Here is a 25045-nt window from a genome sequence, read left to right as displayed (position 1 = left end):
TGATTTAGTTCAGTTCAGACGAGGAGGGACCCTGAGTTCTGTCTCTGAGGAGCTGATGATCAGGTTCCAAGGAATGCATATGTGAGCTTTGGAACATAACCCAGTTATGCCAAGTTGGGGACTATACATAGTTTGGTAATGGTTGGTAGATTTGTTGTTAACTTGGTGGTAGCCCTTTTGTCCATTCTCAGACACTTAAAGAAGTAAATTACCAAATTAAAATGTAAAATCATTAACCTTAATTACAGGGGAAGGGACACTTGGGGACTTGCCAGAGTATTGGAAGTGTTCTGTGTCGATATAAGTTTGTCAGAACTGATTGAACATGGTATGTTTTCACTGTGTGTAAGTCCTACCTGAGCAAATGAACCAACATTTACTACTAGCCTTCCTGTAGGCTAACTAAACAGTGGGAATATAAGGGAAGAGAAAATCCCCTTTACAGTGGCCACACACACACACCAAAGGTAAAATCGTTAGGGAGGAACTTAACTAGAAATGTGCAAAGGAGTGTCCTGTAGAAGGAGTATTTTGAAATCCTCACGAGAGGCACTGAGGTGGTCTCGGACAAATAGAGAAAGCCCTCCTCGGACGGGGGTACACAGCAGTTTTCCCTCAGCTAATGTATAAAATTAATGGAATCACAGTAAGAATTACCAACAAAAAATACCTTCTTTCCTGAGCTGGTCAAGCTCTTAAAGCTCATATACTTGTAAACGTGCAAGAAGAAATAGGGAAGCGCTGGGGAAAGAAGCAGTGACAGAGTACGGTCTCAGCAGAGTCTGGAACCTCTGGAACCCTCTGTTCTTTCGGAAGTGGGTTACTGGGCATGGGCAGGCAGGCATGCTGGTTGGATGGAATAGGCAACTGGGAAACAGACTCGGGGAAACAGTACTGATGGAGATTTGGTGGATGACGAAGAGGAGTCTCAAAGTGTTGGGAGCGGACTTAGTGACCTGATGGCCAGAGTGAAAGGAGAACGGTGCATCCTTACCTCACACCACACACAAGAATATGGATCCGAGATGTAAAATGTGCCGCACAAGATTTTCCCTGGGAACTAATGGCTGAGTTGAACATCCTGCAGCCTGTGTGCATAACCTGACCCAGAGTCTATGGAACGTATCAGAAGTGGCTGGTACACCTCTCACATACTATGGACCCTTCAACTGTGGCTCTTTTTTTTATTTTTTTTAAGATTGATTGATTTGAGAGAGAGAGCGCGAGCATGAGTGGGAGGGACCGACGGAGAGGAAGAGAGAATCCCAATCAGACTTCGTGCCTTCGTGCGGGGCATGGAGCCTGATGCTGGGCTCTATGTCAACGACCCTGAGATCATGACCTGAGCCGACGCCAACAGTCGGACTTAAGTGACTGAGCCACACAGACGTCCCTCGATTGTGGCTCTTGAACAGAAATGCTTGCACAGGCTCTTCTGCCTTTAACTGGCTCTCCCCTCACAGGCTTGGTTGCCGTGGTCGCTGTTCAGTTTAGATCTCTGGTACCCAGTGTTCGTGTTTCTAAGCGCATGATGCCTAAATTTTATTTTTAAAGTATCCTCTGTCATCCCCTAAAAAGCTTATAAAATCCCCAGGGCTTGCAGAAAGAGCATTTGGAAACTGGCTCCGCCAAGTGATACCTGCTGATGAGCACTTGGGTATTGTCTTCAAGGTGCCTGGCTCTAAACCAGGTTGGTCAGATCTTTAAGGAACCCCAGTGTCCACTAACACGAGTAGATTTTGTTCGTCGGTTCAGCCTCATTTAAAGGTACCTGTTGGAAAGTGGCTTGCGCTCTGGGAATTTGTGCTAACTTGTGTGGGCGTTACTGCCTTGGCTTGAGAGCTAATGTGCAGGAGTCTGGAGAGCTGTGAGACCTGGACGGACTTTTGTATTTACTAACTGCTGCTTACAATCAAACTCACTGAAGATGCTAACGATATTTGTCATTTTCATCAATATAGATGACAGTGAAGTTGCCTGTGTAAAATCTATTCACTGTGCCACTGCGTTTGCTCGGCTTGAGGAAGGGAAGCCAGCTGTGTTAATGCCTAGCCTCCTTGAATGACAGGTAAACCCCACGCCACGCTCATGCCATTTCACGCGGGCTTCCCTGCAGCCTGACCCTGGTCGCTGGCTGCCCAGGTCACATGGGTGTGGTGCTCTTGGAGAGAGCTGGTACGGGCGGGATTGGTTTCCACTGCACACAGGCCCTAGTGCATTCTGCTCAGCAGGTTAGCTGGCTATCATTCATTCATTCATGTGTTCGTCCGCTCTTTCTATGACCTCCCCCGGCTCCTGCTGTGTGGCCAGGCATCATGGGAGGTGAGGGGACAGATGAAGCGTGGGTGGCGGCCTCTGCCATGTGAGCTTCTCCCTGCCCTGGCCAGGGTCGAGTTACCCAGGTACAGGCCAGAGCCCCCGGCACGAGGGGTGGGGCCGCGGCCCATCTTCCGGGGGAGAGCTGAGCTGGAGAGGGGTCTTCAGAGACTCCATCCGAACACGTTGCGGGAGGCTGCGGTGGCAAGCTGGGGCTTTTGGAGAATTCCCCAGGGATTCTTACACTCCCGAGAGGGAATAGCTGGTACCCTTTTCCCTGCCACAGACCGCATCCCGGAGGCTCCCTCCTCCTGCTGTGGGACAGTGTGCCTTGAGCCCGCTGGTATTTTCCTGTCCACTTTGAGCAACAACTGATTTGGTTCCATGGAGAGGCAGTGACGTTGAGTTTGCCACATCTGGCCCAGTTGATGGATTCAGAATGTAGTAGTGTAAAATGTAATGTTTCAGCATTTCAGTAGAAGTCTTTTTCCCATTTAATAATAACCTTCGAACAGAGTTTTTCAATTTTGGCCTAGTTGACATTTGGGGCCAGATCATTCTCTAGCGTGGGGCCGTGTTGAGCAGCATCCTGGCCCCGACCCACCTTGTGACAACCAGAAACGTGTCCAGACATTGACTGGTGTCCTCAGAGGTGCAGCATTCCTGGTGGAGAACCAGTGCCTTAGAAGAGCTCGCAGATACCTAGTGCGGAGCTCGGTCGGATTTCTTGCTGGTGCTGCCATGGCCTTGGGAGAGGCCGCCCTCATTCAGCGTGGGTGTCAGGATGGCGGCAGCCGTGGGTAGGGGCACCGGGACCCAGCTGGATGCTTTTGTGTTCTTAAGTAAGTCACTAGGATTCTTAGAAAACAGTGACTGTCATTCCTGCCCCCAGAACCCAGGTCATCATCAGTGTGGGCTTTGAAAACCTGTCTGGATACATGTCCTTAATATAAAAATGATCCATCTTATTTGGTGGAAAAAGGCATTTAAAATCACGGATGCTATTTTGGTATAAGATTGACAGGTTGACAAACAGATTTCTTCTCTTCCACTTTCTTAGGTCAGGGATCACTCCCAAGGTAGGGAGGGATTGGGAACAGCAGGTGTTGGTCATTGTTAATGCTGGGCGATTTGGGGTTTTTTAACACTGTTTTGTTTACTTTGTATTTTAGAAATAGTTTTATAAACTACATTTTCTGAAACGATTGCGGTTATCTAACCCTGGTTGTTCTTTGTTTTGTTTTTGTTTTGTTTGTTTTGAGAGAGAGAGCATGTGCGTGGGGCGGGGGGGTGGTGCAGAAGGAGAGGGAGAATCTCAAGCAGGCTCGATCTCATGACCCTGAGATCATGACCTGAGCTGACCCCAAGAGTCAGATGCTCAACCGACTGAGCCACCCAGGCGCCTGCAAAGCCCTGGTTTTAATTGAGCTGTTATATGGTAGGGGACGCTTGGAAAATTTGAGAGCAGTCTTGACGGGGATCATCCTTGTGAAGTGTAGTGGCACTGGGGGGCGTGAGACACACACATGCAGACAAGGACACGGGCTTGCGGGCCCCAAGGATGTGCCCGTTGCAGCAGGAAGGGGCTGGGAGGGAGCCCTGAAGTGGTGACATGATGAGGGAAGGACTTGACCTCAGGGGACAGCAGCCCGGCCTTGCCTGAGGCTGGAGCCCCACCATTGCCCCCAGGGCTTCCCAAGGGGGTCTCAGTGTGAAGGCCGCCCTTGGTTGGTCATTGGTTGGTCATTGGTTCTGGGGGGAAGGGAGAAGGAGCTAATTAAGACCATCTTTGGTTAAGTGAATATGAACTAGAGATATTTTTAATTAAACCAGTTGTTGAAAATCTCTGGTAAGATTTCAACTCGCAGACCTACCTTAAAATAAGGCAGGAACACCATTGTGATTTCAGGGCCCCCTCTTCTTACGAAGATCAGAGTGAGGAGAACCCCAGGGCCTGGAGGCCTATGATCCTGCAGAGCGCATGGGTGGGGCCGCATCCTTAGTCTTACCTTGCATTTTCCTAAAACCTGTCTAAGGGGAAAGTTCTAGTTAGATGCAAGGCAGTGGACGCCTTATTGTGGTGTGTTCCTCTGGGTAGAGAGTGCATCACAAAGCCGGGTCGAGGGACCAGGACAGTGGGAATGTAGGACTGGGGTCAGGAGTTGCACACCACTAGCAATGCCACGTGTGGGTCGGGAGTCTTTGAGCCCCTAGACAGGATATTCAGAGTTTGCGATGCAGGTACTTTTCTCCTGGAGAGGGGCTGTAAGCTGCCAAGGTTAAAGACCACTGCTGTAGACAGCCCATAGCATGCACTCAGCTGCCTTTCAGTGGACTTGGAACATTACCTCCCTTCAGGTGGCAAGTCACCCCATCCCTGCTCCACCCACCTCCCTGCTTTCCACTCCTGGGTGGCATCTTCGCTCCTTAATCCAGCCTCCCTGCCTCCCCAGCCTCTCCATCCCCACTCCCCGGAGGCTGACAATTCTTGCTGGTTCTTGCTGTCTCAAGAGCGGAAGCTGAGCTCTCTTCTGCTGTCTGCCCTTCATTGTCCTGTCTTTACCCTGCCCCAGGATTAGATCCATACGAGATGTTTCTCTTGGAATTAGGATTTGTTTTTTTCAGCAGCTGACCCAGAGTCAGCACCAGAGAAGCTGTGGTGGTCTGAGGTTGGGTTCTCCCAGGTGGCTGAGGACCAGTCCGTGGAGGGCCTGGACAGCCAGGGGTGGGAGGCCACGCGGCGGCCGCCCCCGACTGACTCTCTGCCGGGGTTGTTTTCCTCTTTTGCAGATCAGCCAGTCACTCGATGGGGAGCAACGGCGGACCTCCTTTTTGTGTCACCTTCCCACCTCTCTGTAGCAAGAAAAATAACTTCAGCACCTCTTCAATAATAATGATGAAACTGGTATTAACTGAATGGCAATTATGGATTTTTAACTCTAATTCACAGTAAACGAGCAAGCCATATGTTTAAAATCCAACCAAAAATCATTTTGTTTTGCTGCGTGTCTCACCCGCTCGTGAGAAGTTGCGAGATCTCTATTTGTACAAAGAGGGATATAAGCATTACTTGCCAGAGGAACACAACTGAAGCAGAGAGAGAAGGCGTCCTAATTTATCCTTAAAGATACCTGATAGTATTATTTATATAGGTAGAGAAAAGAAATATATATATACACACACATATATATGTTTTTGTTGGTAATGAGAATGGCCCCACAGAACGCCGACTCGGAATCTATGCAAGTTCAGGAGTTGCCTGTGCCCCTGCCGGATCTGCAGAAGCCGGGAAGCGCCGATACCCACGATGAGACCATCAGCGAGGGGTCCATAGACCGGATCCCCGTGCGCCTGTGGGTGATGCACGGGGCCGTGATGTTTGGCAGGGAGTTCTGTTACGCCATGGAGACGGCGTTGGTCACGCCGATCCTCTTGCAGATTGGTAAGTGCCGTCCGCGCCTCTGCCTGGTCCTTAGCACCGAGCGTTGGCGTTCGCCGTTTGAACACACAAGCGGACGTCAGCACGCGGACCTCGTCGCGTGCACTGGGAAGTGTTCAAGAACCCTGGGGGCCAGCATCCTGTCTTTGCTCCCCTCCACCTCCTGGCCATTTTTTTCCTCCCGTTCTGGGCTGGGGCTGGGGTGGCGGGTGGGCCTTGGATGGCGACAAGGAAGTACCCGTTTCCGCAAGGTGCTGGTGGAGCACCTGAATGTGTGCAGTCAGCTTCGATACGTTCTGCTCCCAGTGTGCCTGTCTCCCCTGTGGTACCTCCTGCCCTGCTCCTGCCTCCCAGACACGGTCACCAGCCTTGTCCTCCTGGGTCAGGCCAGGGAACCTCCCTGACTCTCCCTTAGCTTCCTTCCCGAGAAGGGGAGGGTGACTGCAGACCGTCCCCTGGTCGGGCACAAGGCAAGTGCTTGGAACAAAGCCTGGCCTAGAAAACCCTGAATAACATGGTTTTTTATTACCAGCCTCTTGTTGTTGACGACTTAAATCTGAGTCTCGTGTGGACTTGAGGTGGCCGAATGACGGGCATTTCCAGAAATACTGGAGTTTATGGAGTTACTCAGCATTACGGAACCCCATATGGAAGACACTGGCATCCCCTCCGGGTTACATGTCGGTGTTTAGTTTTCCCTGTTGTCTAAGGAAGTTTGAAAATCTGCAAGTTCCTAGCCCCTAAGAGTTCTGGATAAGGGGCCGAGCTGTTTAAAATCTTCTGTTTCATTCCAGAACGCCACATGTGCGTAGTATCTGCTTATTTTGGTTATTTTAGAAATGTTTCTTTCTCCAAACGTAATGCTTCCTGTTCGGTGAGCGCTCAGCACTCTGCGGATCCGTTAGTGAAGCGCAGGGATCTGAAACTCGCCGCGTTTCCTTCGATTATGAATGGCACCATCATCGGGGAGCGACCTTGGCCGTGGCGGGTGTGCTTGTGATTATTTCAGATCGCCGTGGTCACGGGACGCACCCCTGCATCTTCTCAGCACATTCATTTCTTCTCTCTGTCCTGAGGTTACCATCCTGCCACACGTTTTTCTGTTTGTAATCCCGTGCTTTATCGTGCATCTTTAAAGATGCCCTGAGACGGTTCCACGAGACTGGGGCACGGCTGGGAGCTCTTCCGGAGAGTTGGGGATGGTGGAGCATGAGCGATGTGGGTCACTCCTGTCCGTACTCGTCATCCCTGCGTTTCTGCTCTCACGTTCCGTACCCAGGAAGGTATGCCAGGGGCCCGAGGGTGGACAGGATGCCACGTCTCTGCCCGTGTGGCCTCTCTCTGGCGGTGGAGGCAGGGGAGTGACCCGACCAGCTAGAGCCACTTCCTGTGACAGGAGGGAGCAGTGTGGCCGCAGACCCTCCGAGGGGGACACCCTCCTTGTGTGTGTGTGGGGGCGCTCTGGGTGACAGTGTGGAGAGTGAGCAGAGGGGACTCGGGGAGACAGGGGCTTGGCAAGTTTAAGAAATGAAGACTGGCTTTGTGGCCAGACCTCAGGGAGTCCAGTGGCAATTCACTTTACCAGACATTTATTTTTTTTGTCCCTTCAGCATGGAAGGACTTGGGTTTGGCACCACAGTTGAGGTCATTACAAATGCAGTCGTAACTGTAAGTGGGGTGGTTACAGTTAGAAATGGAGTGCCGTTGTCCAGTTTCTAGACCACCTCGTGGTTATGGTGACAAATATGGGATTCAGAAGCTCTGGTGATCAAGAAATAGGTTGTTCTAGAAGTGCAGATCTGAGGGTGTCACCTCCCAGATTTTCTTTGTGGTAGGTTATATGTATTAAGGCTTAAAACCCTGGTACTGACATCTCTTTGGAATGTTTTACTTTATAGGTTAAGAGTCTCAACTTCTATACAACTTAGCACGTTTCCTGGTTGGGGTTTGAGTATTTAATGTGCTACATGAGACTAATACCAGTTTTGGATAATCTGGGATAATAAACACGAGTATTTTACCACAGAGCATAAATGCATATGCTGTGTACTGACGGTAGCTTTGGAAAGCCGCGGGTGTGTCGGCTGCATGCACACCTCCACAGACACTGACTGTCGGGAGGAGAGGAGGGTGCCGACCCTCCCCCCTCCCGGAGCTGGGATCCAAGGAGAGGCTCACCTTGTGTGTGCGGCCCTCGGGTGACACCGCAGGGCTCCCCAGGGAAGAGGCCTTTAAGAACTAGGTGTTACCGTCAGCACCTTTCTTGACCCAAAACGGAGCTTCCTCGTGGCCCTGGGACGCCCTGGGTACACCTGCTTCAGTTGGGAGCCCCCTGAAATCGAGTAGGGACCAAACGTCTCTAGTGGCCCAGTTGACCTGCCGGGGAGAGAAATGGGCATTGTGAAAACTTGGGAAGTGTCTGGCGACACTTTCAGCTTTAGCATACTTGGCCGTGAGCTGTTTTGTTGTCCTGACAGGTGGAAGCGATGGGTTTTGCCACAGCTTTGCCCGGTCTGTGGTCCTAAAGCCACCCATTGACACAGGGGCTGTTTGTCTTTGCTGTGGCTGCTGGGCTGTGTACCACGCAGAGCTGGTAGGTGTCGGGCCATTGCAGCTTCTGTCCCCCCAGCCCTCTGCACCGGTCTCTAAACTGAGCCTGGCCCTCCCTCCATCTGGCCTTGCAGGTCATTGGTGTTGGAGGACCCTAAGTCAGTCACAGGGCCTCTGGACACAGAAGGAAGACATGGTACCCTTTGTTCCACAGCCTCCTGGCAGGAGGACAAATCGGGCAGAGGTGGCTGGGCTCAGAGGATGGACTGAGTGTGCAGGGGCCTCCAGGGGAATACTGATCCCGATGCTTGTGGGAATTTTTGCTGGGGTCCCTAACACAGCATGGAGATGGGAGAGCTCGTCCCTTCCCTGCTGGCTGGCCACTGTGCAGAAGGCCCGGTTGGCAGATTCGGAGAGTTCTGGAGTCCTCTCTTAGGGAGATGAAGTATACACCGTGATGAGGAATGACCTGCCATGTGATCTTGGCAGATATGAGAGGGGGTGAGCTGTTGAGCTCTTGCCATCTCTGGGGAGCCGGGCCCCATCAAGGGGACCCCAGAGCATGCCTCAGCACCCAGCGGCTGCCCTGATTTGCTGAATCTCCCCATCTTGAGCACCCTGACCTTCCTAGGTCTTTTAGGATTGACGTGATTTTGTGGCATACTGACGAGTAGTGGCTTTCTAAAAATGGACGTTCTGTTTAGTTGAAACAATTATTTTGTAATGCGTCAGTAGACTGCACAGTTTCTGAAAGCTGGCCAGCCAGATATGCTTGGCAGATGTTGGGTGCTTCAGGAGACTGTCCCACAAGGACTTGGATCCTCTCTTGGGAGAGCTTCCTATTGCCTGGTCCGGGACCCAGCAGCCTGCTGTATACGCTCTAACTCTTCGGCCACATTTTAGGGTACATTAAGCAATGACAATGGGGACCCGTATTTCGGTTGCAAGTCCCCTTCCCAGGGTGTGTACGTGTGTCAACTCAGCATGGGGATGGTGGTGCCCGGGCCTCGCAGGTTCCAGTGGAAGGCAGTGTCACCAGTCTTCGTGGCCAACCCGTGAGCTGAGTGGGAGTGACTGTGTGAACCAGCAGGTGGGTGGCCCCAAATTGGGGCAGGTGCCCCAGGTGACAGGGCACCTGCCCCACACTGTGACAGGCACCCTGTCAGCTGGGGCACCTGCCACACACTGTGGATCTCCAGCAGGTGACAAACCAGTTAACTTTTGTTCTTACGAAAGTTGTCTTCCTGGCTCCTGGTACGGCGGAGTATGGTGGTCTGTTCTTGGTGCTGGATTCTACAACTATAGTTGCAGCTTTTCCTCCCCCCGCCCCAAGATTTTTAATTTATTTATCAGAGAAAGGGAGCGAGTGAGCATGAGTGGGGAAGGGGCAGAGGGAGAGAGAGTATCCAAGCACTGAGCAGAGAGCCCAACCTGGGGCTCAGTCTCATGACCCCAAGATCATGACCTGAGCTGAAACCAAGAGTCAGATGCTTCACTGATTGTGCCTCCAGGTGCCCTGTGCAGCGTTTTCTTCTTGTGCTGAACGTGCTTTGTAGGCAGCAGTGTCGAAATGCCCTGACCGGGACCCAGCCCATGCATGGTGCACTGTCGAAGTCAGCTGGGCTGGCCTGTTGCAGTCCTTGGTTGGAGAAACTCAAAAAACAATAATAATTCCAGAATATACTTGTTTTATTCTGTAGATTCTGTTCATTGCACAAGTGGGATCGTAAGGAAGAACCCGGGTCTTTCAGTTTCCTCCCTACTTGTCATTCGTAGCCATGCAGGTTGGGTTTCCTTTCCCAGTAAACTCGGGTCCTGGGGGTTTATTTTTGGTTGCGCACTGGTCTTCGGTGATCCTCAGCTAAGTGTTGCGTGTGATGATGAGCAGACTTGGCAGGACTGGTCTGTTTCTGTGCTGTGGGGGTGACGGAGCCCATCTGTCTTCGTGTCACTCTGGGAAGGACAGGGCCTTGCTGCCTCCTTTCTCCTCTGACCCTGGAGCTGACCTTTGCTGTCGGCTTGGGCTGTTGCTCTGCAGCATCTGTTAGGGTGTTCCACTGCCAGACGGGATCCTCAAGAGGAAAAGTTTTGGTGAGTGCCAGTTTAAATCCAGACAGTCTAAAGTGTGCGTGTGTGTTGTGTGCATGTGTCTTGCACTCGAGTGAAGTGTGCACTCCCTGACGGGTAAGTGTAAAGAGCACCCCAGCACCCATGGCCACGCTCCCCATGGGAAGCTCGGTCACAGGAACGCTGTCGTCCCTGCTTTACCTGGCCAGGTGGGGACCTGAAGTCAGGTGTCTCGATCCTGAGTGACCGCCTCTTTTTCTGAAAGGAGCCTTTAGACTAGAAGCAAGTGTCATTTCTTGGGGCTGGAGAGGATGCTGCCAAATTTGCTGGGCCCAGGAGGCGGCAGACGAGGTGGAGGGGTGGTGCTGGGGCCGTGTCCTTTCTTCCTGGCTCTGGGCCCCAGGCCTCTAGCTGGCTGTAGAGGCATGGAAGGGACACCGTGCTCCGTGGAAGATGCCGCTAGCAGTCCCTGAGCACTGTCCTTGGAGCAGGCCTAGCTTAGCCCGTAGCCTGCGCCCACCATTCTGAACCCTTGTTCACAGGGGAGGCTGTCTTTATTTATTTTATTTTTTTTTTTTTAAAGATTTTATTTATTCATTTGACACACAGAGATACAGAGAGAGAGAGCACGAGCAGGGAGAGAGGCGGAGGGAGAAGCAGGCTCCTCGCTGAGCCGGGAGCCCGATGTGGGGCTCAGTCCCACGACCCTGGGATCATGACCTGAGCCTAAGGCAGACGCTTAACCATCTGAGCCACCCAGGCGCCCCGGGAGGCTGTCTTTGAATTTGAAATTGATTTTTCCTTAATCGGTAGCATTTCCACCAATTCAAAAGTCCCGACTGTCCAGATGGTGAGCTTTCCATCCCTCTCTTGCTGCCCACTGCCAGGTTCATCCCCAGAGGCAGCCAGTTTCTTGTACCTCCTTCCAGAGACTTCCTACCGACAAGATACAAGACAAGTGGCTTTGTGACTTGTCGGTGTCCCCAGTAGCAGCTCCTGCAGAGCATCCAGAGCAGATGAGGATCCCGATTCCAGGTCAGAGCAGAAAGCCCGTCTGTGCTGGCATCTCTGGTGCCTGCCTGGTGGCCCCAGCTCTGCTCTGTGGCTGGTCCCCTGTGCCTTCAGAGTCCCTGCCCATCCCTTCCTCGCCTGTCTCCTCCCCCAAAAGGGTCCAGTGAAACCTTTGTATTTTGTCTGACAGTTTCTTACGCATTGGACCCCCATCCCATGTATTGAACAGATTAGCTTTTGGAGGGGACTTCTAAAACTGTGCTCAAAGATTGGAATAAAGGAGATCAGAGGGGACACCTCCAAGTCCGGGTTCCAGGTTTGGTTTTGTTAGTGCCAAGGCGGCTTCAGCCCTTCTCCAGAGAAGACGCCTCCTGGGGCCGCCCGCCTGGGTGGTCTGAGGGCAGAGGGGGGCCCCCTTTCCCCGGAGGTGAGCTTTCCGTCAGTGCCGAGTGTGGGCCTGTGTGCGCGGGGGATCTGGTGGTGGTGAGCATCAAGTGGACACGTGGGGTCACTCTTCAAAGAAAGCCTGTGGAAGCACCTGCCCCCGAGCCCTGGAGCAGCCCTTCCTAACGAGCAGACACCTCTCCCGGGCCTGGTCCAGGGGAGCACCCCTTCTTTGGGAAGGAGAAGTCTATCCGCTCCCCACCCTGCCCCTGGTTTCCTCTTGGTTCAGGGTATATCCTCCAGGGAAAGGAAAGGAAAGCCATAGAAAAGAGGCTGCCTTGTTGCGGTCTCTCAGTTTGACTAATGAATGAGAACTGGGTTTATCTTTATAAGATCCTAATTCATGGAAAGAGTTCGATTTCAACTTGTCTGCTTCATCCAGGATGCAGGGTAAAGTTTGTGTGCGTTTGGGGCTTGTCTATTAAAAAAAATCCAGATTTTTGCCCCTTTTCCATTTCAGCTTAGTGTGAACCGGGATTCCAAGGCTATGATGTGTTGTTACTTGAAGCTCACCTTTTCTTTCTGTGGGAGAAGCCTACCCTTGAACAGCCTGCCATAAAGAAAACATTCGAAGTATCTTAAGCGCTCGTCACTTTGCTCCACTCTCTGGATTGTTCAGGGAGGGGGATGTTGCAGGCCGGGCTGGCAGGGGCCTCGAGGTGAATCATGCATAGGATCTGTGCCCTCTGCGAGGGGTGGGGGTGGGGGGTGGGTTGCGGGCCTCGCCCTTGCCCTGCAGCCACTGCCTGCTGGTGCAGCTGACTCTGGATGGTAGGAAGTCCGCAGGGGAAGTCCGCAGGGCGCAGCACCTGTGAACACAGTCTCTGTGAGTATTGAGAAACAGGGTCACGCTGCATCCGAACTGGAAATGCATCTGGTGACTCAGCATGTGCGTGCGTGTGTGTGTGCACGAACTCCAGAGGTGCTCCGTCTCTGAGCACAGGTACATCTCCTCCACACTCCTGGAGGGAGCATGGGTGGTGTTGACCAGGTGACCTGTTGTGAGGTCAAGGTATTGTTTTTCCTGCAGGATGCCTCTAACTTGGAGCTTCCAACACGTGTGTTGAGATCTGGGCAGCAAGGGCTGTACGGTGTTACTGTAACTCACCTTGCCTGGGATGTGGCAGGTGTACTTTCTGCAACTCAAATGCTTTTGACGTCTTTCTGGGAGTCCCCTTTGTGTACGGTGACGCCGTCAAAACGGTCCAGTGAAACCTTCGTATTTTGTCTGACGGTACTGATCCTCCAGGGCCTTCTGCAGATAGCACCCTTCGTTGGTTTTCCTGTTTTGAAAAAGCAGACCCAGCAGCTAGCTACCCCGTTTCCTCTGGGCAGGAAGCATCCCCGAGGCACACCTGCCCCGCTGTCTCAGTATCTGCCACGCTGAAGTGGGCCCTACAGAAATCCACTAGGGCCCTACTCGCCTCGGGATCCAGACAGTTGAGCCCAGAGACATTAGATGAGTTGCCTCTGATGCCTGGCCTCTTGCTTCTGCTGAGGTGTGGCTCCCCTGGTTTGCAGAAGGCACACAGGCTGGGGCAGGAAGGGAGTGGCGTCATTGAAGGGAGATTTCAAAGAATCACGTGGCCGTGTTAGCCTGAAGAAGCCATAGCTCAGGAAGGCTGGAGGCCTTGTCCCTGAATGCCAGGAAAATGGGCAGGTGGCAGAGGCATGAGCTTGTGTCTCTGGGGCCCCAGAGCCCAGGAGCAAGGGACAGATCACCCCGCTTACAAGTGACTGCGTACCTGTTACCCACACTGAGGTGATGCCCTCCGGCCCCTGGGCACGGGAGGCCCACCCCTCAGGCAGCATGAGGACCCTCAGTGTCACGGTGGCCGGGGAAGCCCTGGGCAGTGTGTGGGAACCTCCCCTGCACGGAGGGTGTCATTGTCTTGGCCGAGAGCAGGTTGGAGTTTTTGGATTTTAATTCTGTATTTTCCCTCTCCCAGTTTTTCTCTAGCAGCCGAACATCAGGCCTGGCATGGCTGCCTCCCCTGCAGGTGGCTGAGGCTCCTTTATCTAACAGTTCTTCCCAGATCAGTGGAAACTGAGGCCCTACAAGCCTGGGGAAATTTTATCAGCAGGCTCTCTTGGGTGGGTTTCCCCCAGGACCCACCCGTCCTTCCTGGCACTTGGCTCAGCCCTTAACTTATCTTTGGTTGCTTGTCTGCAAGGCCCCAAGGGCAGGGGCATGACTGCCCTGTCCCCACGGTCTGGGTATTGTGCCCAGTGTGTGCATCTAGCATCAGGCCTGGTTTTGGGGGGCGGGGGGCATGCTCAGACTGCTTCCAGCTGGGCTGTGGGAGCTCCATAGAGCGAGGAGGCAGGTGTACCCAGCAGCATGGGCCACAGGGCTGGGCCTCCAGACTGGAGGTACTGAGTGGGGGAGGGGATGGTAAATGTCCGAAATTGGATGGGCCCTCGAAGACATGCGTCTCAGTGAAACAGTCCAGATGCAAAAGGACAGATCCTGTATGATTCCACTTCTTTGAGGGACCCAGAGGCATCAGATCAGGTTCATAGAGACCCGAAGTAGAGTGGTGGGACCTGGGGAGGGGGGAATGGGGAGTCAGTGTTTCATGGGGACAGTCTCGGTTTTGCAAGATGAAAGTGTCCTGGGTGGACTTTGGTGATGGCTGTGCAGCCACGTGAATGTATCTGATATCCCCAAACTGTACACTTAAAAATGGTTGAAGTGGCCAATTTTACGTTACGTATATTTTACCAGTTTTCAAAATGTGAAAAAAAATAGGATGGGTCCCACAAAATATCCAGCTAAACACTGGATTTCCTGCTGACGCGAGACTAAGGAAGCCCGAAGGGTGCCACATGGCCCGGGCTTGGAGTCAGCAGACTGCCCGCCCGCGTCCAGTGGGAGAGAACTCTGCAGCCCGCAGGCATGGTGTGCGAGCCCGGGAATCCTGCCCGGAAAGCCCACCGAGGTCAGGGGACCCTCACTGCGCCGCCAGAGCACTGTTGGCATTGACCGGACGACAGGCAGCATGCCAGGAGGAGAGGCACACACTTAGGAGTTTGTCAAAACCTCCTGAATTTTGACCAAAATAATTGAAAAAATCCGTGTTAGACTGTTTTGTTTGGATTGGGAAGTCTGGATTTCCTTGTGTTTCAGATCATTGTATTTTAGAAACAATGAAATGTCAGCTGTACTCCTTTTTCCCAAGGACTTACGAAGCCTGTTATTCTTCCATCAAGCACTGACTGAGCACCTACCTGCTAGGTGCTGGGCTCGGCGCCAGGTGCAGCGCTGGGTTTAGAGTGGAGACGGAGAACGGGGCATGTGACTAGAACAAGTGGCTGGGGTGCTGGGGTGTGGGGGTCGGTGCGGACTGCAGAGCCCTGGGTCCAGGGATCAAATGATTCCAGACCAGGGAAGGCCTGCAGGGAGGTTATCTATCCAATAAGCTGGCCTCGAGGGTGTGCCCTGTACTGGGGGCTCTGCCAGGACCTGGGGGAAGGTTGTGACGGGTGGTTGGGAGAAGCAAAGATTAGGAAGGACAGTTACAGTACTGGCTGTTGGCTGCTGTTGAACTCGAGCCTGGGAACAGCGAACAAGGCAGAAGGCTATCCACCTGGGCGCAGGAAGGGGACCGGAAGTCAGGAGGCTGTGTTTGTGGAGGAGGGGACACTGGGCCTCCCTCTTGCAAAGAGTAAGTTGATGTCAGTGAGTGAAGCAAGGGTGAGTCAGCACATTCTAGACTGCGATGTCCCAGGCAGAGGTGTAGGGGAAAGTGCGGCCTGGCCAGTGGCAGAAGGGCAGGAGCTTGCTGCAGAGTGGTGTGAGCAGAGATCTGGCCTCCGGTAGGCATGGATCGATCATAGGAGGTGTTACGTGCCACTCTAAGGAGGTGATTTACAGAGAAACCTGGGCAGTTGTGCCTTTTTTCAATATTGAGCATTGGTAAAGCAACATGTTTTTAGAAGTCTTAATAGTAAGCAATGTACTGTAGCAGTTTCCAGACTTGCCAGATTAGTTTGCAAAATTGTGGTGACCAAACATGAGGCACATGCACACTTGATTAAACAGAAAAAATTATGTCAATTATTCCTGCAGACAAAGCTCATTTAACCGACGATGAAAGCCAAAAATGAGTTAAATAAATTGTAACAAAACATTACGAATATGTTTTGAAATTATAAGATAACCAGCCAGCCCAGACTCTTGAGTATCTGCATTTGGGGTGACCTGTGGCACCTGTGTGCTCCCGCCCTCAGGTGAGCACAGCCAGGTGGCTTCCTGGCTCCCCCCAGAAGGGTGGTGTTTCAAGGCATAGATCCAAAGGCATCACTGTGATTATTTAATATTTTCTGTAAACATGTATCAGAAATAAAATTAGAATCCCAGAGAGGTTTTTTTCAATGATAAACTTCAGAGCAAACGCTCTTAACTTTTATCTTAAAAACAATCGGTATAGAATGTGTCTACCCGCAAAATATTTTCCAGATGATGGTAATTTTGTCATTAAAAAAATCAGCCATTTAAATCTTAACATGTTTTGATGTGTACAAAACATGTACACACATAAGTTATGTAAATAGAAGGTCAGTAGGATTTGTCTTGGGTGCAGTATACGTTGTCTGCCCTCCATTTAGGTGAAGAATGGATATGGGTGTGTCTAAATGCTTGTGAAGTATTTTGGGAACATCACAGACAGTGACTTTAAGACACTTCAATTTAACATTGAGAATCTGGATTAACTATGTTAGAAGTACTGTATCTGGACAGGGGTGAGTCACAAAATGGAAAACGGGGGACCTGGAAACCTGAGTTTCAGTTTGAGGTGGGAGGGGCTGGATTGGGAGAGAGTCCGGGTTGAGGTTGGGTGAACCGGCTTGGACAAGACCCTGGGCCTAGGCAGAAAGTGGCCAGAGCCCTGGAGGGTTCTGCCGGCAGGAGGTGGGCTGGGTGGAGGGGGCGGGGAGGTCTGACCTTGCATCAGTTCAAATCGGATTGTGTTCTGCTTGAAGTTCCTTTTAGACATACACCTGCTTACATTTTGCTGTCATTTAAGAACATGACTAAGGAGAATTGCGGCCTGTTTTGATGGTAATTGTTTGGACCCAGCAGCAGTTTTGCCCTGTGCCCCACACTCGTCCTCTTCCGCTGGGCCAGCCCCGGGGAGGCCTGAGCTCTGAACACTTCCCCATTTTCACACCAAGCCCCGCCCCCCCGCCCCGCGGCCTGCTGCCTGTCGCTGGTGCAGGGCAGCGTTCACAGGGTAGCAGAAGGCCTTTGGCTCCCCATATTCTCCCACCTTGCTAGATTATGCCAGCAGAGCAGAATGTAACCACAGCCCGGCCGGACTTGCAGGGTGGGTAGACGCAGCAGCGTTGCAGGTTGCAGGGGCTGTTCTCTGTGTCGCTGCGACTCGACACTTGGGAATTTTATTTTATTATTATTTTAGAGATTTTATTTATTTGAGAGAGAGAGTGAGCATGAGCGGGGGAGGAGGCAGAAGGAGAGGGAGAAGCAGGCTTCCCGCGGAGCAGGGAGCCCGATGCAGGGCTCAATCCCAGGACCCCGGGATCATGACCTGAGCCGAAGGCAGACGCCCAACGACTGAGCCGCCCAGGCGCCCCCTGACACGCAGGATTTTTAAATGGGCTCCTGGGCACCTGCTGAAGCTTACTTGCTCACCTCCGCGAAGAGGGGAGTGGTGTCCAAGCAGAGGAGAAGACACCTGACTGGTGTGGGGTGGGACCCTGGGCCGCGCCCGGCTCTCACCTCCACAGGGCTGGTGAGCAGAGCCTGAGTGTGCAGGTCCCCTTTGCTGGGAGGGGAGGCGACCCGAGCCCTCCTGTCCTCAGGGAGGGCACACCAGCGTTTAGAGGAGGGGACACGCTCTTCAGCAGCTAGTCCTACAGCCACCACAAGGACAGCCGCTGGGAACCTAAGCTGCTGGGAGGACGGGTCAGAGCTGAGCCCGGTATGCTGAGTGGGCCAAGGAGTACCAGCCCTCCTGGGTCGTGAGACCACTCTGTCAGAGCAGTCACTTCGGGCCCTAGTCATGGCCGCATGGAGGGGAATTTTCTAGAGGCAAGCCATCGGTCTGATCGGGACCAAGGGCTCAGGTAGAGCTGGCATGTTTCCTGACTGGTTCTGGGAGCCTTTCATGGTGAACGGCAGCTGCTGGTGGGGAGGCCAGGTCCCGTGGGACGCTGAGGGTGCTAGCAAAAGGCAAATGTCACAATGGGGAGGGACCTCACACCAGAGTGTGCCTTCCACACTGGCCCTGGGCCTCACCTGCTACCTTTCAGTCCCCCCCGAAGGTCCCGGGCGAGGCTGTCCTGTGTGGGATGCAGTTTCCTATGGTCCTTTTCTTCAAAGCAGTCTGCCTCCTGCTTGTACTGGGCCTGAGGCTGCAGCGACGCTGCCGGGGTCCGGGCCTGGACTGCTGGGAGGGCCGCAGAGGGCACGGTGGCCATCCCCGCCTGCGAGCTCAACGTATGGGCCTGTGATGATGGTGCGTGTCAGCAGCAGGCTGCTCTCGGGGACCTTCGGGGTACTTCTCAGCCTCCTGTGAGCGTCTTGTCCCAGCCATCTGTCAGCCTCCTCCTCGAACCCCACAGCTTCTTTCAGGCAGCCCTCCCTGTTCTGCAGTCGAGGGGAGCAAGGCTCCGGGAGGTGGTGGACCCGCCTCGGCATCCTCCCTGCCGCAGGTGCCCGCCAGAGTGCCTGGTCCCCATCGTCCGCCTGTCTCCCTTGCAGCATCCCCACCTCAGCGTTCTGCTGGTTTCTGCCAGGAAACAAGGAAGGTGTCAGTGTCCACATTCCCCGGGCATGGAACTTCTTAGGTGTCTGATTTCACCAGGAAGAAGAGGTTGTGGAGCCCCGGTGGGGGGCCCGTGAGGTCTGTGATGGAGGATCTGAGAACATGCTCGGGGGGAGGGGGGGCGGGGGGGGGGGAGTGGTTCCAGAGGCAGGGGCTTGGCTTCAGCCCTGCTCCTCTAGACTCCCACGCCCGGCATGTCTCGCTGTCCTCAGGACTGTCTGGGAGCTGCCCTCAGCCGTGTTTGTGACTTGAAGTCCATCCTGTGGGGGCATGGGCCCCGCCAGCCAGTGCCAGGCACCTGAGCGTCTCCGTGTGCGCCTTCCGGGTGAAGGGCTGGGTGCTCGCTGGGGGCCCGTGTTCTCTCGGGGCAGGTGTGGCATGTATGTGGGAGCTTTCTGGTCCAGAAATCAAGGGTTGTGCTTCTCGCCTCCCAGGGAGGCTGACTTCAAGGAGTGGGCTATGACCTACACAGTGTGGACATCCGGCCGGCCAGCTTTTACGGTCCCCTGTTTACTGAGAGCACATGGACGCCCAGAGAACTTTGTTTTGATCGTGTCATTGAGCTGTTGGGTTGTCCTCCCAGTGTTTTAAACTCCGTGCCCACTGAAAGCTTGACAGCACTATGGCCCCAGTGACGCAGGGAGGGAGGCTCGTGTGTGGAGCAGCCCACGTACCCGGGGCTGAGCTGTGTGCACGTGTCTTCTTGTTGAATCTTCAGAGGGCTCACCTCTGTCAGCGTGTCCTCGGCCTCCGGCTGCAGAGCCCACGCGGCTCTCTGGTGCTCAGTGGGGCCTGGCCCCATCTCCTGGGGCTGGAGGCTGCTTGCACCCACTGTGTGCTGGAAAGGCTGCTGGGGTCTGGGCCGTGGGGCCGCCGCCTAGTGGGAGGCATGCTGCTCTCCTTCTCTCCCCAAGGATTTGCTGAGGGCCTTCTGCGGCAGGCGGTGGAAATGCCCCAACAGACGGGTTGAGATGGCGATTGGCGCCATGGCGGGAACGTCTGAATGATGAAGGGAGCCACCCCTGCAAAGATTGGCGGGGGGGCTTCCATGCAGACACCGGGGTCCGTGAGCCTAGGAACAGAAGGTCGGGGGTGGGGTCGCTGGAGCCTCGAAAGGGGCGAGAAAGGGGGTCTGCTATGGGGCCGGCCCCGCCAGCTCGTGGACCTCGTAGGCCGGGGGTTGGGAGCTGTGGCAGCTGGTGAGTCCAGGACATCCACTCATTTAGGGTTTTGGAAGGCTGCTGGCTGCTAACCGGTGGGTGGTGGGAAGACATGGGGAAGCAGGGGACAGTTGGAGAGGGCTGTTCTGTTGCACTCCTGTGGAAGTGCAGCCCTTTGAGGGCTCGAAGGAGCTGGAGGCACTGGGAGACAGAGGGCGGGGTGGGGTGAGGGGTCTGGGCAGGAGGCCCTGGGGGGCGCAGTGGCGGGGGGGCACAGAGCTGAGCTCTGGGGCCCGTGGGGTGGGAGGGGACTCTTGGCCTTCCACCAGCATGATTGGGTGGATGGTGGTCTTTTTCCTGAGTTGGGGGACCCCCGAGGGGGACTAGATTTGGAGCCACGAATCAGGGTATAGATTCTGCACATGTTGAATTTGAAGAATCTTTATCCACCTCCGAGGCCAGGGTCCTCTTGGTGGGCGGGCAGCTGTTGGCTTCTGGAAGCCGTGTAGCTCTGAGAGGTGGCCACAGATTGCAACTGTCCTGACCCAGGAGCTTAGGCCTGGCTGCGGGATTAGCTGCATTTCATGCACTTCGGGAAGCTTCTAGAATCTTAGGCCAAGCGCCTTGTGATTTCTTGTACCGATAAGGTAACATGGCTGTGCCATCACGAAGATGCTTGCTTGTTGCAGTGTGTACTTTAGAGCTGTGAGGTGGGTGGTTGTGCTGGTGGTTGGGGCGAGAGCAGCTGGTGCTCCAGCTGGCAGGGGGCTGTGCTCCTGAGGCGCTTCCGGGAAGGAAAGGGCCCACAGCAGCTGGGCACCAGGGCAGTGGGAGGTTCGCGCCCCTGGCTTTCCAGAGGCTCAGTGACCCGCCAAGTGCATCCAGGTGGGCTGTTGAGTCTCCTCCTCCTTTAAAATAGGACCAGTACCCCCAGCACGGAGGCGTTGGGAGCCCCCAGTGCGGGGCTGGTGGGCGCTGTGCACCTTTATTCCCTGGAAACAGCCCAGCTTCAGAGCCAGTGCAGGGGCTGGGGAGTGCTTGTTTTACCAGAAGAAAGACAATGCAGAATCCCGAGGTGAGTCTCCTCTGAGGATGTGTGACGGGGCAGGAATTCAGTGCCCCCCAGTAAGTTTGAAGGACACCATTTCCAAACTGCTGCCTCTGTTCAGAATAGCGCGTTGTGACGTGGCACAGTGAGCCCCAGAGAACCCCTCGGGCAAACTTCTTTATCATCCACCCACAGGGAGCATGAACTGACCACTTTCCCCTCCGCCCCTGACCTCAAGGGGACCCGCACCCCCCACAGCCCGCCCAGGTGGGGGCTGCACCCTCTGGGTACCCGAGTCCACTCTTTAGCGCTGTGGTGAAGGAGCACACGTGGGGAGCACAGCCTGGGTGCTGGGGACGCCCCTGAGAGCAGCCTGGTTGGCGGTGGGCTTCTGGACCTCTGGGAAGGGCTTGTGTGCACACACGTGGGGCTTGTTCGTCCTCACCTGAAAACGCCAGTTGCTGCTCCCTGCCCTTCATTGCACTCCCTACCTTCCCGTGGCTCTGGGGTTCTAGAACATTCCGTGCAGGTGGAGGAGTGCCTGCCCCCCTCTGCCCAGTTGTAGGCCCTCCCTGAACAGGGGTCCCTTTCCTCCCTGGGGCCGTTGCTCTTGAGCCGGTGGCTTCGGCTCAGTGCTGCAGGCCCGGTGGTCGTGTCTGGGGGTGCCCATGGCCCTTGCCAGGGTTGCCCCCAGGGCTCGTTGATGTATGTTCATCAGAGGTCACGCAGGGCTGGTGGGCCTGTCCGCCAGAGAGCTAGTTCTCATGAGTTAAGCGTTATCATAGAATTCTTGTCTGAGAATACAAACCTATCTTGATGTGGAAGGCTTTGTCTATTGAAAAAAAGAATGTACGTTCCTATTCCCGGTTCAGATCTTTTGTTAAACATTTGTAGGCCACTTTCCCAGTCCCCTGGCTCCCCTCCCCCAACAAGGACCAGTTTATCAAAAAAGCCGTCACATTGAATGGGAGCTGCCGCGCGTGAGCAGCATGGTCACCGACGCCCGTGACCTCGCACGGCCCTCCGACGATGCTGACACACTGAGCATTTCCTGTGAACGGGGAGCCTTCCTGGTCCCACCATTGTTGTTCAGCTTCTGCCTGGGAGAAAACAAAAATCATTTACTACGGGCAGCGTGCTGTTTGTTGAGAGCTGTGCTGGGAAATGCGCTGTCGGAGGTGTCCCAGCCGCAGCCTCGCGGCAGTGGGGAGACCAGGCTCGCTCGCCCCTGGGGCTGCCTGGGGGACGTGATGGGAAGTGCTGATGCTTCTTGTCAACCTGCTGGACAAAGAAAGCCGTTGTCCCTTGCCACTTCCGCTGTGCCCAGCTCGCCCCCCGCCCCCGCCATCCCCCTCCCGGGGGCTCCCTGCTGGGCCCCAGGTGCCATGACCTGGGGTTCACTTTTGGGAGCACTGGGGAGAACACCACTGAGCTGGCGCCGCTGTGGGTCCTGTTTGCTCCTCCCATGCTCTCCTGCTTTCCTTGGCCTCTGCTCTGTGGGCCCCTCTGTGGGCACTTTTCTCAATGGGTGGACACTTTGGGGTGTCCAGCTGGAGGGGACACATGGGGACAGGAAGCCTGGGAGCTGCCAGGCCTGGTGAGTCTCCTCTGAGGATGTGTGGCGGGGCAGGATCCAGCCCGCCCTTCCCACCCCAAGTGTTCAGGCAGAGGCTTCTGAGCACAGAGGGTTGCAGCTGTGGCGTGTCTTGAGGAGATGACCCTGGATATTGGGCAGGGAGGGAGATGAGTTAGTGGCAGTCACAGAGGAGGTGGGAGGCCTGACGGGTGGGCAGCACAGGAAGGGGGGCAGAGCTGTGCTGGGGGGTGTGGGGAGCTCCAGGTGGACAGGGAGGCTGGGGTGGGGGGTTCACATGCAGAGCATGAGGGCCACCCCATTGGGAAGAGAGCCCTGCTGGAGTGAGGAGCCAGGCACGGCCGGGTGCTGGGGATCCGGGGTGGGGCTGCAGGCACTGCTGCCCAGCGGCCCCTCCATCCAGCCCGTGGTTTTGGTGCCCGCGGTATGCCAGGCATGATGCCAGCACTCTGCCCTTATGGGGCTTGGGCTGAGTGGAGCACACGAGGACCAGCTCTGTTGGCAACAGTGGTGGCCCGCGAGAGGGCAGACCTGGAGGGCTGTGGGGTGGGCCAGACCGCCGTCGGTGGAGGGGTGAATGCAAGGTAGGGGCGGGGAGAAGCTTGTTTGGGGGATTGGCGCTGTAGGAAGGGGACGCACCTGAGCCCACCACATAGTGCGCTTTATCTGGGCTGGGCAAGAGAGGGGCCGGCAACGTGCGGGTCCCGGGCGCTCTGGAGAGCCGGGTGGCTCACCCCCAGCCTGTTGTCTCTCAGGGAATAGAGCCTCCAGGGCACGTGTCGTGCTCCGTGTCTTGACCTCCGCTTTGCCAAGGCCAGCCGGCGCTCTGTGCGACTACCCAGGCTTGGGGTGAGTTGCTGACCCCTGTCCGCGTGGCTGGTTTCCTCATGTGTTTCTAAGATTGGGGTTTGAATCACATGACTGTTCGGTTTTGGTCATGTGCCTGTTCTCAGAAAGGAGTGACAGCTTCCCAGTATTTGTCTCCCCTCGTGCGGGTGCTGCGGGCCAGAGGCCATCTGGGCATCTCCGGGATGTAGCCTGAGTGGGGCTCCCACAAGCACCCCCCCCCTGCCCCCGTGGCCCAGTGCTCCTGCTCGGCAAGGCCACCTTGAGCAAGCCTAGCACAGGAAGCAGCCGTTAGGGCGGGCCGGCGTGTGGCACGGGCCTGGGACAGCAGCAGCCCTTTGCGCAGGGCACCCAGGTACACGCACGCCACCTCCCCAGCTCACGGACCCATCAGCTGGCGCTGGACTGGAGCGCGAGCCACAGTGTGAGCACACCTTTGGGCTCAGTCGCCACCACCATGCATTTCCTGGGCATCCGTCGGGCACGGGGAGCTGTCCGGGGGCAGGGCCAGGCTTCTGCCCTTGCTGCCAGCCCTCTCATGGGGGGACAGGAAGCCCTGTTTTCCAGAGGGCCCCTTTGGTGGGGCAGCTTCCTTCCCTGTCCCCTTGACAGCCAGCTTCTCAAGCCACGTCTGTGTTGTGGCCTGTGCTGGGGAAGAGCACAGGCTTTGTGTCAGCCAGACCCTGCTGTGTCGCCCACTTGCTGGCCTCGAGGACTTCCTAAGGACAGCATCCTGGCCTCACATGAGCCAGGGGCCGGCGGGTCGGGGTCAGGGCATGGCTCACACCAGGCGTTGGCGGCACCCAGGTGGTGGTGTGCACTCAGCAGCCAGTCTTAGATGCTCCTGCCTGCCACGGAGCCTCGCACCTCGGAGAGGCTTACGGTCGTTTGTGCAAGTTAAGGAGGGATTATGTGCACACAGTTGTCTCGTGACCAGGCTCAGAGCCTCTTGGCGCTCGGTTACAGCTCTGGGAAGGACTGAGCATGGCCAGAAGGAAGTGCTGGCCACTGTTTAGGCCTCTCCAGCTGAGGCCATGTCTCGAAGGAACTTTTTCCGTGCAGCTTCCTCTCTGCCCATTAGCGCAGTGGGACTGGGGACTAGAGCTGCTACCCGTGAGTGTGGTGCGCCCACCATTCAGGACCTGCCAGTGGGGCATGCACACCCATCCCATCTGCAATCGCTGGGTGGCTGCATCGTGGTGCCCAGAGGGTGCTACTTGTCTTGCTTGTGTGCTGGAGCTCTGCACCTGCCCTCCGTCAACCCCCAAACCCTGGCTTCCTGCCCCGAGGCCCCCATGCCCTGCAGGCGCAGCTGGTCGCCCAAGACTCGGGGAGTTGACAGACTCCAGTGTGGGGCTGCTGCTGGCCCTCTGGTTGGCCGTGGAGCCAGTGGCCCACACGAGACCCAACTGGAAGCTGGATGTGCCCCGCAGAGTCATCAGTGTGGTCTAGCAGCAGGAGGATGCGGGCTCCGGCGACAGAGTGCCGGATTTAAGCGTCGTGTGTCCCTCGCCATCCGTACAGGCAGGTCTTTCCGAGCGTTCAGTCCCTCACCAGTAGAATGGGGATGGTGGTGCAAACCTCTCTGGCTGCCTGTGAGGATAAATGAGATGCGACTGGGCTCTGGAAATTGTTCCACAGGCTTGTCAGTGGAACACGAGAGATGCCCTGGGGCACTGGGGCTGTCCCCTCCACCACTTAGCTACCAGCCGCCGCCCCCCCCCCCCCCCCCCCCGCACACCCGTCACTTACCACGTGGTGCCTGGGTCCCTCTGTCTC

At 55.3% G+C, this 25045-nt stretch overlaps 1 protein-coding gene across 5 annotated transcripts in view; it reads left to right on the top strand.

Moving 5' to 3' along the window:
• The window catches only part of SLC45A4 (solute carrier family 45 member 4), a 67793-nt gene that overhangs the window by 29511 nt on the left and 13237 nt on the right, over positions 1-25045 (top strand). For 3 of the 5 annotated variants that reach the window (XM_027624471.2, XM_027624480.2, XM_027624518.2), the window contains exons 2-3: positions 1962-2068; positions 5107-5758. The exons of 1 other annotated variant lie outside the window; for it this stretch is intronic. In XM_027624471.2, the coding sequence (XP_027480272.1) occupies positions 5506-5758 (253 nt within the window). In that variant the 5' untranslated portion in view covers positions 1962-2068; positions 5107-5505. The remainder of the gene's footprint in view (positions 1-1961; positions 2069-5106; positions 5759-25045) is intronic. One more of the 5 variants, XM_027624489.2, reaches the window with a different exon arrangement.

The sequence above is a fragment of the Zalophus californianus genome, chromosome 4 (assembly GCF_009762305.2).
Source record: "Zalophus californianus isolate mZalCal1 chromosome 4, mZalCal1.pri.v2, whole genome shotgun sequence".
In the NCBI taxonomy this organism is placed as follows: domain Eukaryota; kingdom Metazoa; phylum Chordata; class Mammalia; order Carnivora; family Otariidae; genus Zalophus; species Zalophus californianus.
This window is presented reverse-complemented; position numbering and strand designations above follow the sequence as displayed.